The sequence below is a fragment of the Cucurbita maxima genome, unplaced genomic scaffold (assembly GCF_002738345.1).
Source record: "Cucurbita maxima cultivar Rimu unplaced genomic scaffold, Cmax_1.0 Cma_Scf00004, whole genome shotgun sequence".
NCBI classification, from domain to species: Eukaryota; Viridiplantae; Streptophyta; class Magnoliopsida; order Cucurbitales; family Cucurbitaceae; genus Cucurbita; species Cucurbita maxima.
Genome location: NW_019272020.1, coordinates 1,402,419 through 1,418,466, shown reverse-complemented (window position 1 = coordinate 1,418,466; position 16,048 = coordinate 1,402,419). Strand labels below are relative to the sequence as shown.

At 34.9% G+C, this 16,048-nt stretch overlaps 3 protein-coding genes across 4 annotated transcripts; all 3 read left to right on the top strand.

The window, feature by feature from the left end:
* Positions 1-4,896: 4,896 nt before the first annotated feature.
* On the top strand, positions 4,897-6,378 carry LOC111478777 (aquaporin TIP1-1). The gene is made up of 2 exons (XM_023123227.1): positions 4,897-5,350; positions 5,684-6,378. Exons 1-2 carry the CDS (start codon positions 4,970-4,972, stop codon positions 6,053-6,055), a joined length of 753 nt encoding a protein of 250 aa, XP_022978995.1. The 5' UTR covers positions 4,897-4,969; the 3' UTR covers positions 6,056-6,378.
* Positions 6,379-6,548: 170 nt separating this feature from the next.
* Positions 6,549-9,213, top strand: LOC111478776 (protein NUCLEAR FUSION DEFECTIVE 4-like). The gene has a single exon (XM_023123226.1). It carries the CDS (start codon positions 6,834-6,836, stop codon positions 8,526-8,528), a length of 1,695 nt encoding a protein of 564 aa, XP_022978994.1. The 5' UTR covers positions 6,549-6,833; the 3' UTR covers positions 8,529-9,213.
* A 1,081-nt stretch (positions 9,214-10,294) lies between these two features.
* LOC111478011 (serine/threonine protein phosphatase 2A 57 kDa regulatory subunit B' beta isoform-like) lies at positions 10,295-15,500 on the top strand. 2 transcript variants are annotated; one of them, XM_023122061.1, is made up of 3 exons: positions 10,295-10,518; positions 10,677-11,992; positions 13,184-14,070. In XM_023122061.1, the coding sequence occupies exons 2-3, from the start codon at positions 10,814-10,816 to the stop codon at positions 13,187-13,189; spliced, it is 1,185 nt and encodes a 394-aa protein (XP_022977829.1). In that variant the 5' UTR covers positions 10,295-10,518; positions 10,677-10,813; the 3' UTR covers positions 13,190-14,070. The 2 variants fall into 2 exon arrangements, with proteins under 2 accessions (XP_022977829.1, XP_022977828.1); XM_023122060.1 differs by lacking the exon at positions 13,184-14,070 and adding an exon at positions 14,853-15,500 and having other exon boundaries at positions 10,299-10,518.
* The last annotated feature ends 548 nt before the right edge of the window (positions 15,501-16,048 follow it).

Below are 16,048 nucleotides of genomic sequence, written 5' to 3'. Positions count from 1 at the left end.
CTATTGGGCCGCCCAAGCGTCTCCATTGCCTTGCAACTCAGTCCGAAAATAATCACGCGATTTAATTACGTCATCCTCAGAATTAGCACACTTTTTTTTAATTAGATTAATCCACTGAGAGTTACATGGTTTATTTAAAATAAATTCATTAAAAAAAAAAAAATAAGCAATTAAACTATATATAAATTCGTAAAATTCAAATGTCTTTTATTTAAAATAAATAGAAGTTACATGGTTGGAGAACTTCTACTCTCTACTGGCCACAGAGAGTGGCCGGTGGCGACCAAGACGGCCGGCCGGCTGTATGTGTCAAATACACTCGGCTTGTCCCACATCGGCTAAACGGTCCAAACAACTGCACGAGATGAATATTTAAAAGCGACGCTTCCTCCTCGCTCTCCCGCGTAAATGTCTCAGCCAATCACCAATATCATAAAGGTGGGCCCCCGGCCCATATAGTGTCAACATAAATTCAAATTTTAAATAAATGAAAAATCTATTTTTCCAAGTTGGAGCGTCCTTTTCAGTGGCCCACCAGGCCGTCCAAGCGCCGACCATGCGTCGCACCCACAAGCTTAGGGCCTGGCTTAACTCTCCAATTTCGGCGCGACAAATAAAAATGGAAGGGAATTTTCGTAAATGCCCCTCTTCTTTTGACATAAAATAAATACGGCACTCTTTAAGTCATAAGTGTAATAAATATCTGTCGGTCTATTGAAATAAATTATGTGAATGAGAATTAAGGGTGAAATGAGACAAAGAAAAAGTGATATCACCGACCATTGTATTGCCTCTCGCTTTCATTGCCACCCACCACTCATTTTTACCATCATTTTCTCATAAAACCAATTGAAAAATGAATCTCGATCTCATTCATTCAATTTTTTTTCCATAATTAATATTTTTTAAAACATAATAGAATGTCTTTGTCTTTGAGTTGGTATTTTACTTTTAAAATGTTTTTAAGGTTATAATGAAGATAATTATTTGATTTTTTTTTAATGTTATATATATAGAGAGGTATTATAAGCAATGACATGAAAAGATAATGTTTTTCGACACTAATATATCTGCCCGTTAAAGATTGCTCAAACACCTGAAAGTGGTTTTTTTTTTTTTTTCCTATTGGACCATCGAGTTTTGTCAATAAATTCAAACTTTGTCAATAAAAGCTTGGATTTTGTCGCTGAAGCCATTCAACCCTTCGATTGATTTATAACGAACCAACGAGCCTTCCTCATTTGGAAAATAAATATATTCCTACTCTTTTAGCTATACCATTTAGGAGTGTAATAACTTCAATAAGCGGATAGAGCCAACCAGGTTCGAAAACTCTTTTACATCAAAATTAAATATAGTTAATATATATTTCATTTAGGTAATGTTCCATAACAATAAACACATTGAATTAAACCGACATAAATATATTAGAAAAAAAGAAATGAGGCAGTGAAAAATAAAATGTAAAACGACAAAGATTCGCAAGTAACAACGACCAACCAGAGACAGCCAATAGCAAATGCCACCGTGGCTTTAACATGTTTGGTTCCCTTCATATTGACATTATCAATTGCCCCTTTTTATCCGGCCTTTTTTTCATTTTTATATCTTCAATATTATATATATATATATAAAGCAACTAAATTCTCAATAATTTCAAGTTTGTATTGATATGCAGAGGGATTTACGTCTGTCTTCGACTTTCTTTCAATCTACATCGATCAAGTGAGATATTCTTTACTAAAAGTCGTCAAAGGAGGAACAAACATATGCTAGTTCAATAAGTTTAGGAAAAACAATCATTGCTTGGTTTTAATACTTGCGATCCAACATATCAAAATTTTATGTAAAGGTCATATATTACCGCCTCAATCAACATAACTACTCATATTTTCTTTTTAAAATCTAACATGGAAACTGTACTCCTAGAAAATCCTAGATATCGAGTTCCCTGTGTAGGTTGGACATGTTTAGATGTTCGTACTCTCAACAAGCTGCTAGTACTAGTCAGGATCATGAAACTATCACTCGAAAAGTAAGCAGATTAGTCTCTATTTAATCACAAGAACAATAGTTCTTATTAGATCTGGGGTGACCAACCTGAAGATTATCTAAAATTAATAAAATATGTGTTTTTATAAAACGACTATGCAAATTAAAATACTAACTAAATTTGAACATTTACACGTCCTTAACTTAATTTAAAATGTTAATAATAAAAACAAATGATTTAAAATTTATGAAGCTAAATATATTTTAAAGCACTTAAATTTACAACATTTACCCCACATTTTAATTTTCAATATTGACATATTCTAGAATTCTCTACGCCCTTTCCCCTCAGCCATAAAGCAAACTTATAACAATAATAATAATAATAAATGTCATTTTCAAGATAATATCATTACACGCCGTACCCATTTATGGGATCTTATCTCTTTCCACTTTGAAGCTTTACCATATCACTCATTTAAATAATAAAAAAAAAGTACTTTCATTACGTGGCACAAATCAAACCATACAACTCTAATTCTATATTATAGTATTAACGATAAGAAATAGAACTGGAATGGAACGTGTGTATTCTCATTAATGTTCATAACATTTAAATAGAATACAACCTACTAACCAATACTTATTAAGAAAAAATATAAACTAACTAAACATTATTTTAAATTAATAATGCAAATAAACAAATTTTTAGAAATAAATTATTCAAATAAAATGTTTGTATTTTAATTTTTTTTCATTATTTTGTTGTTAATTGTTTAATGGATAGATAAAACTACTTCAAAATAAATGGTTAGAATATGAGCTTTTATTAATGGTTAGAATATATATTTATATAATTATATTTAATTGTTCCAAAGTGACACGCAAGTTAAAATTTCAGTCCTTCATACTCAAAATTCAAATTTCAAGTTTTCGTCCCTCACGTCACGATTTTTATAGCTATCCTTATCCGATAATTTAGCGGATGTCAAATATAGTTCATTTTCGTTGAATTTCATGTATTATTTATTGCTTTTAAAACTATTATTAAAATTAAAAATATTTAAAATTTATAATCGTAACTTAACAACTCAATGTAACTCAATCCGAAAATAAAAATGTTGAGTTAAATTAAATTAGATGGTTGTGAACTCTATTTAAGTTAATTAAATTACTAATCCAACAAATTTATATTTAATATGTATGCTTATAATCTAAAAGTATTTGATATGTTACATAAAAGATAAATTTTATCGTTTAAGTTTATATACATCTAGAGTTTATGGTTAAATTGTCAATGAAATCACAACCTTTAAACTTCATATTATCAACCTAATCAGATATGATATGAATACTTTAAACGCAATATATATATATATATATATAAATGATGAAATTTAATATTTATAAATAAATAAAAAAAGACTTGTCGTGCCATCGTGACATTGAATGAAAATTATAATATGATTAGTCGAAAATGATTTATCATTTTTTTAGAACAGAAAATGATATATAATTGAAGTTTAATGAAGTTGATACTTATCGCCTGGGGTGGGATCGTTTACAATGTTTTGTTACTAAACAAAAAGAAAAATAAATAAATAAAATAAAATAGAGAGAGGGCGAAGAACATCCAAGGGAATATTCTAATATATAATAATATTTTTGGGTTTTTTAAAGATATTTTTCTGGTTATTTTGGACGTTAGTTTGTCCTATTGCTTTCGCATTAATAAATTTATTTTATTTTCAAATTAGACGCATAGGCTATAACATTAATACGACTTTATTTTTAATATAAGCTTTAAAATTTGTCCTATTCGAATAATTAAGAGAAATTAATTTTAATTTTTTTTAATTTCCTGTTTAGCTCCGTTGGGGGATCGATCCCTTTCAAAAAACCAATTTTAAAAAATTGGTATTTGATATTATTAAATATCATCCCGTCTTAAATTATCCAAAGATTCCATTAAGATAAGTTAGATAACTATTCACAGATAATCCACTAATAAAAATTTAAATTATTTAAACAAATTTAATGGTAGACTTTGTGATTTAATATGGTACCTAAACCACTTATTATATTAACTAATTTACAATTAATCAAATCGCTTCATACTTATATTTTAAAATGAAAATAATTATGAGTCGATTACATCTTATTTATATTAATAATTAGAAATAAATAGTAAAAATTTAGCATAAATGGTAATAAATAGAGAGTTTAAAATGTCAGTACTCAAAATCAATAGAGTTACCTTAAAAGGTATATTTACAATGAATATTTTCAAATTTTGAGTAAATAAGGTGTCATAATAATATTTGTAAATATTAAATTTGTTTTGATTTAGACTCTAAAACAAAATAAGGAAATAAGATAAAGTAATTCTAAGATATTAATTATTTGAAACGAGTTTTTATGATTTACAATTAATTAGTTAATTAATTGATAGCCTTCCAAAACAAGAAATTTTTTTCTTGAAATTCAAATTTTGAGATTATATATATATTATTTATTTATTTATTTGTATTAATAATAGCCAAGAAAAAAAAAAGAAGGAAAATGGAGAAATAATTGAACGTGGGAAGTGGATTCGATGTCTCCAAAGAACAAGCGAAAGCAGACGAAATCCACATCATTTGCACGTTACGTGTCCTTATCAACAAAAGGACACGTGTCAAAATCACGACAGTCTAGCACCGAATTGCTTCGCTGGATCTGGGCGGTCTTCGGATAACAGCGGCAACCAATAAATATTTCCCCTTATATTTAACAGCCTGGCCATGTCCACCAATCACGTTCAACTATTAATTAATTTTTCACCTCAAAAATTCCCAATTATTACCGGCAACCTGTTACAGCCGGTTAGGGCTGCCCCCGAACGTTCTCATTATAAGGCCAAGAAATGGACGTGAATATGGAGTACTAATCTTAGAGTGAGTGAAATAATTCATTTTAGAGCTCTCCAATTACAGCCATGCCGATCCGTAACATCGCCGTTGGAAGGCCCGATGAGGCTACCAGTCCGGATGCTTTGAAGGCTGGGTTGGCTGAGTTCATTTCCACCTTGATTTTTGTTTTTGCCGGCCAAGGTTCCGGCATAGCCTTCAGTAAGCTTACTGACGGCGGCGCCGCCACTCCCGCTGGCCTCATCTCCGCCTCCATCGCTCATGCCTTTGCCCTGTTTGTCGCCGTCTCCGTCGGCGCTAACATCTCTGGCGGCCACGTCAACCCCGCTGTTACCTTCGGCGCCTTCGTCGGCGGTAACATCACCCTCCTACGTGGCATCATCTACTGGATTGCCCAGCTCCTCGGATCCGTCGTTGCCTGCTTGCTCCTTAAGTTCGTTACTGGCTTGGTGAGTCACCTAAAGTTTTTAACGTTAAATAATTAAACTAAAATCTAATTACAGGAAGTTAACACAATGCAGCTGACAATTTTTGTATATAAAAAAATTCATTGTAATTTTAAGGATTTAATATAAAATTTTAACACGCATGAAAATATGTCAATTTTACTGCGAAAAAATATTTTTAAAAAATTATCAAATTTAACAAAAACTTGTCATTTTTCAAGGAGGGTTTGTTTGAGTTAATTATTCGGGTGAGATGTCGTTATTTCCGTTACATGGAAGAAAATCCCGTTTACCGGTAAATAATTGATGTGGGGGTTATGTTTGTGTGCATGGCAGCCCACCGGAAGCTTCGCTCTATCAGCTGGAGTCGGTGAACTAAACGCCTTCGTTTTCGAGATCGTGATGACATTCGGATTGGTGTACACAGTGTACGCGACCGCAGTGGATCCCAAGAAGGGCAGTTTGGGAACAATTGCACCCATCGCAATCGGTTTCATCGTCGGAGCTAACATCTTAGCCGGTGGAGCATTCACCGGAGCCTCGATGAACCCAGCGGTGGCATTCGGGCCATCCGTGGTGAGCTGGTCATGGGACAACCACTGGGTCTACTGGGCTGGACCTCTGATCGGAGGTGGTCTTGCTGGGCTCATCTACGAGTTCATCTTCATCTCCAACTCCCACGAGCAACTCCCAACCACCGACTACTAAGCAACAACCACCACTCACGGCAGCGGCGGCCATGTTTAATTTGGTGTATTTGGTTTTGTTAATTGTTTTTAATCGGACGGGTTTGGGTCGTGTCTTATTTGTGACCGTTGATCTTTTCACAATTTGATCATCATCTTTACCTGGGACCTACGGTGATTTCATTGAAGATGAAAATCAAGGCCAGGTTGTAATTTGTGTTATTCTGCTCCTGTCTGTACGTGAATTTTCAGTCTTCTCCTTCTTTGTCCAGTTCGATAATTTTCTAAATTCAAGACTTTCTTTTTCTCCATTTTTCTGAATAATGCAGTGGGCCCCATTTGCCACATTCGGAATTGCTTGGATAATAATAACATTTATTTTTCTTCTTTTTTTCACTGCTTCAATAATGCAAAGCTCAGATTGCATCACATAAATCCGTAATGCCTTTACCAGTTGCGTGTTTCAGTAAATATTTCTTTCTTTATTTAAATAAATAAATATAAAGACATCACATGTTCCTGTAAGATCGCAGAACAAACACAAATTGCGTCCTGCAAAGAATCCGGTGAGGAATTTTGGCCTGAGGATGTACCTGACGTTGACGACGGCGATATTTGGCCGGCGTATGAAAGGGAGGAGCTGAGAATATCGGCTTGTCATTCCCTTCCGTTGCTCTTTTCAATTTCTATCAATGTGAACACAGCTGCAATCTACCAAAATATCTTCCTTAATTGCGCTTCGCCACCACCCATCAGCTCTTCCATCTCTTTATTAAGCTTCAATTCATTGCGCTGCAGCTATGGGAGGCGTAAGATTCAGCATCAGGACTTCACGAAGTTCTGTCCCAATGAGGAATTTCGTCTTGCAAGTTCTATTGGGCCGATGGTTCACCGTCTTCGCTTCTTTATTGATCATGTCCGTTTCCGGTGCCACCTACATGCTTGCCCTCTACTCCGCCGACATCAAATCCTCCTTGGATTACGATCAGACCACGCTCAACCTCATTGGCTTCTTCAAGGATCTGGGCGCCAACGTTGGAGTCTTCTCGGGCCTCATCAATGAAATTACACCGCCTTGGGTCGTCCTTCTAATTGGCGGGGTAATGAATTTCTTTGGCTATTTCATGATTTGGCTTTCTGTCACTCACCGAATCCCCAAACCCAAACTGCCCGCTATGTGTTTGTGTATATGCCTAGGTGCGAATTCTCAGACATTTGCTAATACAGGGGCTTTGATCCCTTCAGTGAAGAATTTCCCCCAAAATCGAGGTAATGTATTGGGTTTATTGAAAGGCTATGTTGGGTTGAGTGGGGCAATTTTGACTCAGATTTACCATGCTTTTTATGGAGATGATTCTAAGGATTTTATCTTGCTCATTGCTTGGCTGCCTACTGCTGTTTCTTTCTTGCTTCTTCGGGTTGTTAGAGTAGTGGAAGTGGACCGAATATCCATATCCAATGATCTAAAGAATTTCTATTATATGCTCTACACTTCCCTTGTTCTTGCTGGCTTCCTCATGATCTTGGTCATTATTCAAAACGAGCTCATTTTTACTAGAATTCAGTATTTGGGTTGTGCATTTATCCTCCTAGTGCTTCTTTTTCTTCCCCTTGTCGTTGTTATAAGAGAAGAATTCCTCATGAGGAAGAGGAAATCACAAGATATGGATTTAATTTCTGTGCCTCCACTAGACCCATTTCCCGTTGAATTATCATCCTCTAGACCACCAATTTCTTGCTTTAAAAATGTGTTCAGACCGCCGGAAAGAGGAGACGATTACACCATTTTACAAGCAATTTTCAGTGTAGATATGTTGATACTGTTTGTTGCTACAATCTGTGGGGCTGGTGGGGCTTTGACTGCAATGGACAACTTGGGTCAGATAGGCAGCTCCCTTGGCTACTCAGCTCATAGCATTTCTACTTTCACTTCCCTCATGAGTATATGGGGCTTTCTCGGTCGAGCATTTTCAGGTTATGCTTCTGAATTCTTATGGACCAAATATAGCTTCTCTCGCCCTCTGTTCTTCACTCTTGTGCTTCTTTTCTCTTGCGTTGGTCATCTTCTAATTGCCTTTGGAGTCCCAACTTCCCTTTATTTTTCTTCTGTGATCATTGGATTTTGCTTTGGAGCACAATGGCCATTGATTTTTGCCATTGTTTCTGAATTATTTGGGTTGAAATACTATGCAACTTTGTATAGCATAAGCGGCATTGCTAGCCCAGTTGGCTCATACATTTTCAACGTGAAAGTAGCTGGCTTTTTATACGACCAAGAGGCTAGAAAGCAAATGGCTGCCTCTGGTCTTGCAAGTGTTGCTGGTAGGGACTTGGCCTGCAAGGGCGTCCATTGTTATAGATTAGCTTTTCTGATAATCACTGCTGCAACCGTGTTGGGTTGTGTTGTTTCTTTCATTTTGGTGCTTCGAACTTGGGAATTCTATAAGGGGGATATCTATAAGAAGTTTAGAGAGGAAAGACAGGAAACAGAATGATAAAGTTAGTGTTCTCGGATCTATGAAAGGTGAAACATTGCAGGTCTCTAGCATCAGAACCTCCCCTTTCCTCTTACCAATGCGTCATCGAACCAAGAGGTCTAGTCTCCACCTACATTCATCCTCTGTTGGGTGGAAATAGTTGTTGGAACTGGGTTTCCAATTCCATCCCGAACTGGGAGTTGGGCAGAATGTTGCCTTTTGCTTTGGTGAAAGATAGATAGAAGGCAAGATCTTCATTAACACTATTGATACTATCCAAATTTAGTGCTGCTTGTGTAGGGAGGTGATCTACCATTTTGCTAAGAAGTCGTAATCTACAGAATAGTAAATGTTTTCTTTTGTATGATCTTGAGGTTGTTCACCTTAATTTTATAAGAAGCTTTCTACGTTTGCTTATCAGTCGGTTGAAGAAGAAGGCTAAATGTCTTTTTCATAATAAAACCATCGAGATTGTTTCTGTGTAGGTAACCATTGTAAGAGTGGAGATTGAACCATCAACTATTGGAATGATAATGTGCGACTTTATCCCACTTAGACCGACTTGAAAATAGGTTCGTTTGTAACGTTATAACCTCACTTTGATTAATGTGTCCCACTTGGAATTCATCTTTGAAACTCCATATGCCTTCTGCTTTCATTTCCAAATTACAAATTTATTAATAAACCAGCTGAATTTGAATGATTCGTTATATTTTATGGTATTTAATGAGTCAATTTAATGTTTGGGTAGTAAAAGACTCATTCACCCTCGAACTTCAATTATTTTATTTTATTTTTTTAAAAAACATTTCAATGGTTTTTGTTTATCCATTCGAAGATTTTTTTTTTAATGTATATATAAAAAACTATTATAGGTTGAATTTATATTTTATATTTTACAAAATCGAATAGCATAATCAAATTTTAATTAAGTAATTTATATTTGATAAAATATAAAAGCATAATCAAAATTTAATAACATAATTTATATTTTATAAAAAATTTATATTCCAGACAAAATTTGTGGGCGAAAAGGTAAAATCCAACGTGATAGGTACAGAATGAATTAATGTAATTTGGATGAATATCCTTATCAATTCTTAATTGTTTAAATTTAATTTCCATTCACATAAATATCATCATCAGTATTATTTCCAAAATCCTGAGGTTAAAAAATAATATCACAAATACAAAATTCATTTTCGTCCAGCACTCCTAAATTAAACAAAAAAAAAAAAAAAATGTTAAAGAAGATCTTTACAGTTAAATTCTTTTCATATTGTTTTTTTAATTTTAAAATACTCTAAATATTAGTGGAAGAAAAAAAAAAGAATTTGAAATTTTAATATTCTTATTTAAATGACACATTAAAAATCTTAATAATTGTTTGGAATATTATTACTTAAAGAAAAAAAAAAGTGTTTATATGCCACGTGGATACTTCCTCACTTGTTATCCACGTGTATACTCATAAGCCACAGCCACTCGTGATTTTTGTTGCTGATTTGTTTATTTTTTATTGTTAAAAAAATAAAATTATAAAAGGAAAAAAGAAAAAGAATAAGAAATGGTCATTCAAATGCGGGGGAAACAAAAATATAAAGATAAAAGCATTATCCAAAGTTTGAATATAATTAATTATTATTAAAAAAAAGAATAATAATTCAAATTATTATTTGTTTTTTAGAGAAGAAAGGGAGGAGAAGAAAAAACTGTCGAGTGTCTATAAAGGCTTTATATGCAATCATTTCTGTTAATTATCCAATTTTTTTATATATAATTTATTTTTTCTGTTTTTAGCTTTTCATTCCTTTCTTTAATTATCTTCCACTTCCGCTGTTTGAAATCTCTCTCTTTCTGGCTCTCTGGGGCTCTGTTTCTCTGATGTGATTGATCGCCGGAATCATATCGCTCGATCATTCCGCCGGCATTTTGGCGATTCGACTCGGATGACTCATTACTTGGATCCATTGACGGCCAAGTTTCACAGAGATTGTATTCCGGCAGGGTAACGTTTTTTTTTCTTCTTTTTGTTTCTTGTTTGATTCCGTTTTCCCGTGTCCCAATCCCTAATTCCAGATCCATGCTTGCTTCTATAGATTTTTTTACAGTTAGAATTGATTAGTGGGAGAAGGATTTCATTCCTCTTGTTTAATCATGACCTAGGGCTATTAATCCGCGCATGTTGATCCATCATTTCTTGGAATCGATATCCTATAAAGCGGTGGTTCATGCTTCTCTTTTAATTCCCGTTCCTTGAACCTACCGAATTTTTGGATTAGGGTTTGTTGTTTTGAGGAGATATGTTTAAGAAAATTATGAAGGGAGGGCATCGTAAGCCCTCCAAGTCCGACGCTACTGATCCTTCACTTTATGGCTTTGGACCGTCGGGGAATCGCAATTCTGGGTCTGTTTCGACTACGAACGTGGTGGTGAATCATGCTTCTCGGCCTGGACCTGCTGCATCGGGCCCCAATTCAAACTGGGCTCCGGGGGTGATGATGCTGACGCCTCCTACCGGCACTATCGAACCTCTCCCGTTGTTCCGCGATGCACCGGCTTCAGAAAGACAGAATTTATTCATTAGAAAATTGCAGATATGTTGCTATCAGTTTGATTTTTCGGACACAATGAAGTCTGCCAGAGAGAAGGAAATTAAGCGGCAGACTCTTATGGAATTGGTCGATGTGATACAATCGGGGTCGGGCAAAATCACAGAAACTTGTCAAGAAGAAATGATTAGAATGATTTCAGTTAATATTTTTCGGGGCTTGCCTCCAGCTTCGTATGAAAATACGGGCCAGGAAAATGCTGATCCTGAAGAAGACGAACCTTATCTGGAACCGTCATGGCCTCATTTGCAGATTGTATATGAACTTTTACTGAGATATGTTGTGTCATCTGATACTGATACCAAAATTTCCAAGAGGTATATTGACCACTCATTCGTGTTGAAACTTTTGGATTTGTTTGACTCTGAGGATCCTCGTGAGCGGGAATATTTGAAGACAATCTTGCATCGTATATATGGAAAGTTCATGGTTCATCGGCCATTTATTCGGAAGGCTATCAATAACATTTTTTATCGGTTCATTTACGAGACAGAAAGACACAGTGGTGTTGGTGAGCTTTTGGAAATCCTTGGGAGTATCATCAATGGGTTTGCATTACCAATGAAAGAGGAGCATAAATTGTTTCTTGTTCGGGCACTTATTCCTTTGCACAAGCCTAAATCAATTGCAATCTATCACCAACAGCTATCCTACTGCATAACACAGTTTGTTGAGAAAGATTTCAAGTTAGCGGATACCGTTATAAGGGGGTTGTTGAAATATTGGCCCTTGATCAACTGCCAGAAAGAAGTTCTTTTCCTGGGAGAGCTTGAAGAAGTACTAGAGGCCACACAATCAGCGGAGTTTCAGCGCTGCATGGTTCCACTTTTTAGACAGATTGCACGTTGCCTGAATAGCTCTCATTTTCAGGTTTGAAGTTATTAAATATTTTCAATGTTCTGTTCATTAGCATGATTTGTATGTCTGATATTATATAACATAATGCATTAAAATTTTGTCTCAACATAGAGATGCATAAGTAATTTGTCTTGCTGATAATCACAAATCTTATTAACTGTTTATTCACGCTCTTAATAGACCAATTTTAATTGTTTATAACTAGGAGGTGCATTAGTTATTCAGTTGTTTTGTGTCTTGCAAGATTCGATGTTTGATTTGCCTCTATAGTTTGATTTTCCCATATTTGAATTTCTTGCCGCATCCTTTTTGTCTATTTCCTTTTAAATCATAAATATATATTCTCGTCTCTCATGGAGAGAGAGAGAGAGAGAGAGAGAGTTGAGGGGGGGAGCAATAGTTGTTATCCCCGAGGTTTTTTTTTTTTTTTTCCTTTTCTTGCTATCATTCTTTCGTTGTTAATCGTACTTTGAAATACTACTAGTTTGTTTTTTCTCTGGTGGGATGGATTGGATGGCAAAGTAGAGGACAAACATTCGTACCCTCTGGACTTGCAGTCACTGCATCCTTCCTAATATAACTAGCCAAAAGTGGTTAAAAAACTAAACAGTGATGCCCTCTAGTTCTTACTTTATTTTTTAAAGGCTGTTTTATTTGTTGATAACTGTAGTTCTTCATCTGTTGTACTATGTTTATTGGTTGGTTTATTCGATAATGTAATATAAAAGTGGTGGAATCCTAACATATGCATTACATTTTCTTTAGTTTATAATGTGGTTGTTTCTCAGTTACTTTTTGATTTTTTTTTTGGATGTTCTGATTTGGCCTTGTCCCTTTGTGGAACATAACAACCTGTATGCATCTGTGTTTTTTTCTTCTGCTTCATAAAAAACCTGATGTTCTGCCCCAGGTCTGAATTTAATGAATTTGATTTGGGAATATTGTATCTTTGATCGCATACCAGTGTTCGTTTCTTCTGCTTCTTAGAAAACTGCTTCATAACAGTTTCATAGTCAATTACACGAATTCCTTTTTGTGATGAGTAAAATCCTTCTGGTTCTATAATTTTTCTTCCTAATTGAAAAATCTCTATCAATTTCTGTTATTATTGAAACTTAGATATTACTACTTATTTAATTATCTGAGGCTTTACTTTACATGTACGGGGATTCCTTTTCTCTCAATTTGATTTCCGCTTTGTAGGTTTGAAGCACTAATTGATGTCATGGGGCTTGTTCAATTCTTATCCCCTGTTGGGAGGTGTTTTTAATGTGGGGACTCCAGATGTTGTCATCGTAGGGCCTAGTTAAGGTTTTATTATGACACAATAGTAATGTTTGGAGGAGTGATGACCAAAATTTAGTTTGGTATATATTTTTTCGGCCCTGTGATTGGGTACTAAATATTTCATTGGAACATATGATAGCTGAAACTAGAAGGCCAAGGCTACAACAAAATCTGTCTTCAATAGCCTCAGTAGAAGGAATGTAATTATTAAATCCTCTGCTGTGAGAGCACCAAGAATAAACAAAAACTATAATAACATTCCAAATTTGGCCCAACCCCCTGTCAACACTGTGGAAAGTTCATGCTCCTTTATTCCTCTTTTAGCCGAGTTTCGTGATGAGTAGCCCTTTAAGCATATGGATATTACTTTTCCTCTTGAAAGGCCTCTTGAAAGGGATGGGTTTAAACTATAAAGTGAAGATGTTATGAAACTGTAAAATTTCTCTAGTGCAAACTATCCCCCTCAACCAAAAATCTGAAAACGCTTGTGCCGGAGGCTAGTAGCTAAAGCGTGACAAGGGAATGTGTGGTCTATTTTTCCTCCTTTGTGCTCCACAGAATGCCTAAGCCGAGGACAGGTTCAAATTTAGGTATCTAAATTTTAACATGAGAAGGGAGGGACACCATGAAAGACCATTAGGATCCATTTAATTTGCGGCTTGCATAAAATTATAGGATGCATGTCAAAGATGTTGTGTGTTTAGTTTGTATGGCAATGCATTCAAAGATGTACGCAGTTAATTTAAGTAGGCATTTATTTTAATATACTCTAATTAATTTAAATTAACTGTATAAAAACATCAATTAGACTATTCAATTTATCGGTCTAAAAAATTCAAATTATTATTTAAATGGTTAATGACGGCATCATTATGATGACACTGTAAATGTGCATTAATTAATTTATATCCATAAGAGAAACCTATTCTTCAACTGTCACGTCATTTTAGGTTTCTTCTTGTGGTTTTAAAATGTATCTTCTTAACGTGTAAAACAGGTGGCAGCCTGGGAGTATATCTCTGTTTTTTTCTGATGGGTGTTGCCAGTTAGTGTATGGCTTCTAATGCTTAAGATTTGGACTTATAAACGGTGAAAAGTATAAGAATGTCTCGGTTTGTATAACGACCACTAGAAAAGTTTTAGAATGTGATGAATTGCTTTTTGTTTTATAGGGAATCTAGTTGAGATTGACCTATCCCAAGATATAATCTGTTGTTGGAAGAGAGCTTTTGGTTTGATTAGTGTGTATGATTTGAAAGCATTTATCCATGGAAGTATTCTTAGGGCTTTCTTTGGTGAACGAAAACGTGTTTGCCTTTTGTTTTGCTGACAAAGACTTGTGTGATTAGGGTTTTCACATTTCTGAAGTATGCATGCATGAGCATTTGGAATGATAGACAATGTAGACCTGACTGACAAGGATTTGAAAAGCTCAATTATTCTATATGTGCAGTTCAGTGATCCATCTTTTTATTAAAATGACAAACCAAATACTTTTTGAAGTTTCCTCCGGTATGATTCTGTTGAGGGTTGTTGTTCTTCCCCTTGTTTTTTTATAAGGCCCTTGTGAATGTATATGATGCAGGTGTCTGAAAGAGCTCTGTTTCTGTGGAACAATGAACATATTGTTGGTTTGATAGCCCAAAACCGGGCTGTGATATTGCCAATAATCTTTCAAGCATTGGAGAAGAATATCCAAAGTCATTGGAACCAGGCGGTTCATGGGCTGACTGTCAATGTTCGAAAGATGTTCATAGAAATGGACGAGGAGTTGTTTGAAGAATGTGAGAGGCAGTACACAGAGAAAGAGATGAAGGCCAAAGAGGTCGAAGAGCAGAGAGAGTTAGCTTGGAAAAGACTGGCAGATGTTGCACGCAGAGTGGAGACTGCGTGGTAACAGTTTTAAACATAAATGACTGATATAGACGGTCCAGATTTGACCCTCTCAAAATTTTTTGGTATTCTTTTTCATTTTTTTCACTCCCAACTCTCTTTCTTTATTCTTTTTTTTTCCTTTTTTTTTTTTTTCCTTCTTCTTGGAATCCAAACCCCTGGGAAGGTGAAGGTGAAGGTATCAGAAGAAAGAAACCAGCATCAGCATCCGCATCCAGCAGCAGTAAATGTAATTTAAAATGTAAGGAATTTTTTAGTAGTTTTGCTGCAGATTTAAGAATGATTTGTGAAGTATTATTATGTGCTTTATAAATATATATATTTTTTGCCCTTCTCACTTCAAATGCTCATTTTTTCTTTTTTAGCTTTCTTATGATGATGTTTCAGTTGCTTGAAAAATAATGCACAATTATAAACCTCCTTTGCTGAGCATCATGCAGATGCTCTTATTCTCTAACTCTTTTCTATGTAAGGAGATTTCATATCGGTTGAAAAAGAAAATGAAACATTTTTATAAGCGTGTTGAAACCTCTTTCAAGCAGACTCGTTTTAGAACTGTGAGACTGATGATGTTATGTAATGAGTTAAAGTGGATGATATTTGATAGTGGTAGTTATGTAATGAGTTAAAGTAGATAATTTGGTAGTGGTAGGCTTGGGGTTGTTACAAATGGTATCAAAGTCAGACATCGTGTGGTGTGCCAGTAAAGACGTTAGACTCCAATGGAATGGATTGTGAGGTCCTACCTTCGTTAAAAATGAGAACGAAGTAGTATTACCTATTAAGGGTGTGACGATATATATCTATGGACTTTCATAAATAGTAAAGTTAAAGAAAGAACTCGTAAAATAGACACAAATTATTCATAATGGGTTGGTACTGAAGCTA

What these genes read in the sequence shown, in the direction of transcription:
- LOC111478776 (XM_023123226.1), top strand. Translation starts at nt 6,834, where the DNA reads ATGGGAGGCGTAAGATTCAGCATCAGGACTTCACGAAGTTCTGTCCCA.
- LOC111478011 (XM_023122060.1), top strand. Translation starts at nt 10,814, where the DNA reads ATGTTTAAGAAAATTATGAAGGGAGGGCATCGTAAGCCCTCCAAGTCC. An exon ending in TGAATAGCTCTCATTTTCAG is followed by an intron (nt 11,993 to 14,852) that starts GTTTGAAGTTAT and finishes TATATGATGCAG; the next exon opens with GTGTCTGAAAGAGCTCTGTT.
- LOC111478777 (XM_023123227.1), top strand. Translation starts at nt 4,970, where the DNA reads ATGCCGATCCGTAACATCGCCGTTGGAAGGCCCGATGAGGCTACCAGT. An exon ending in TTAAGTTCGTTACTGGCTTG is followed by an intron (nt 5,351 to 5,683) that starts GTGAGTCACCTA and finishes TGTGCATGGCAG; the next exon opens with CCCACCGGAAGCTTCGCTCT.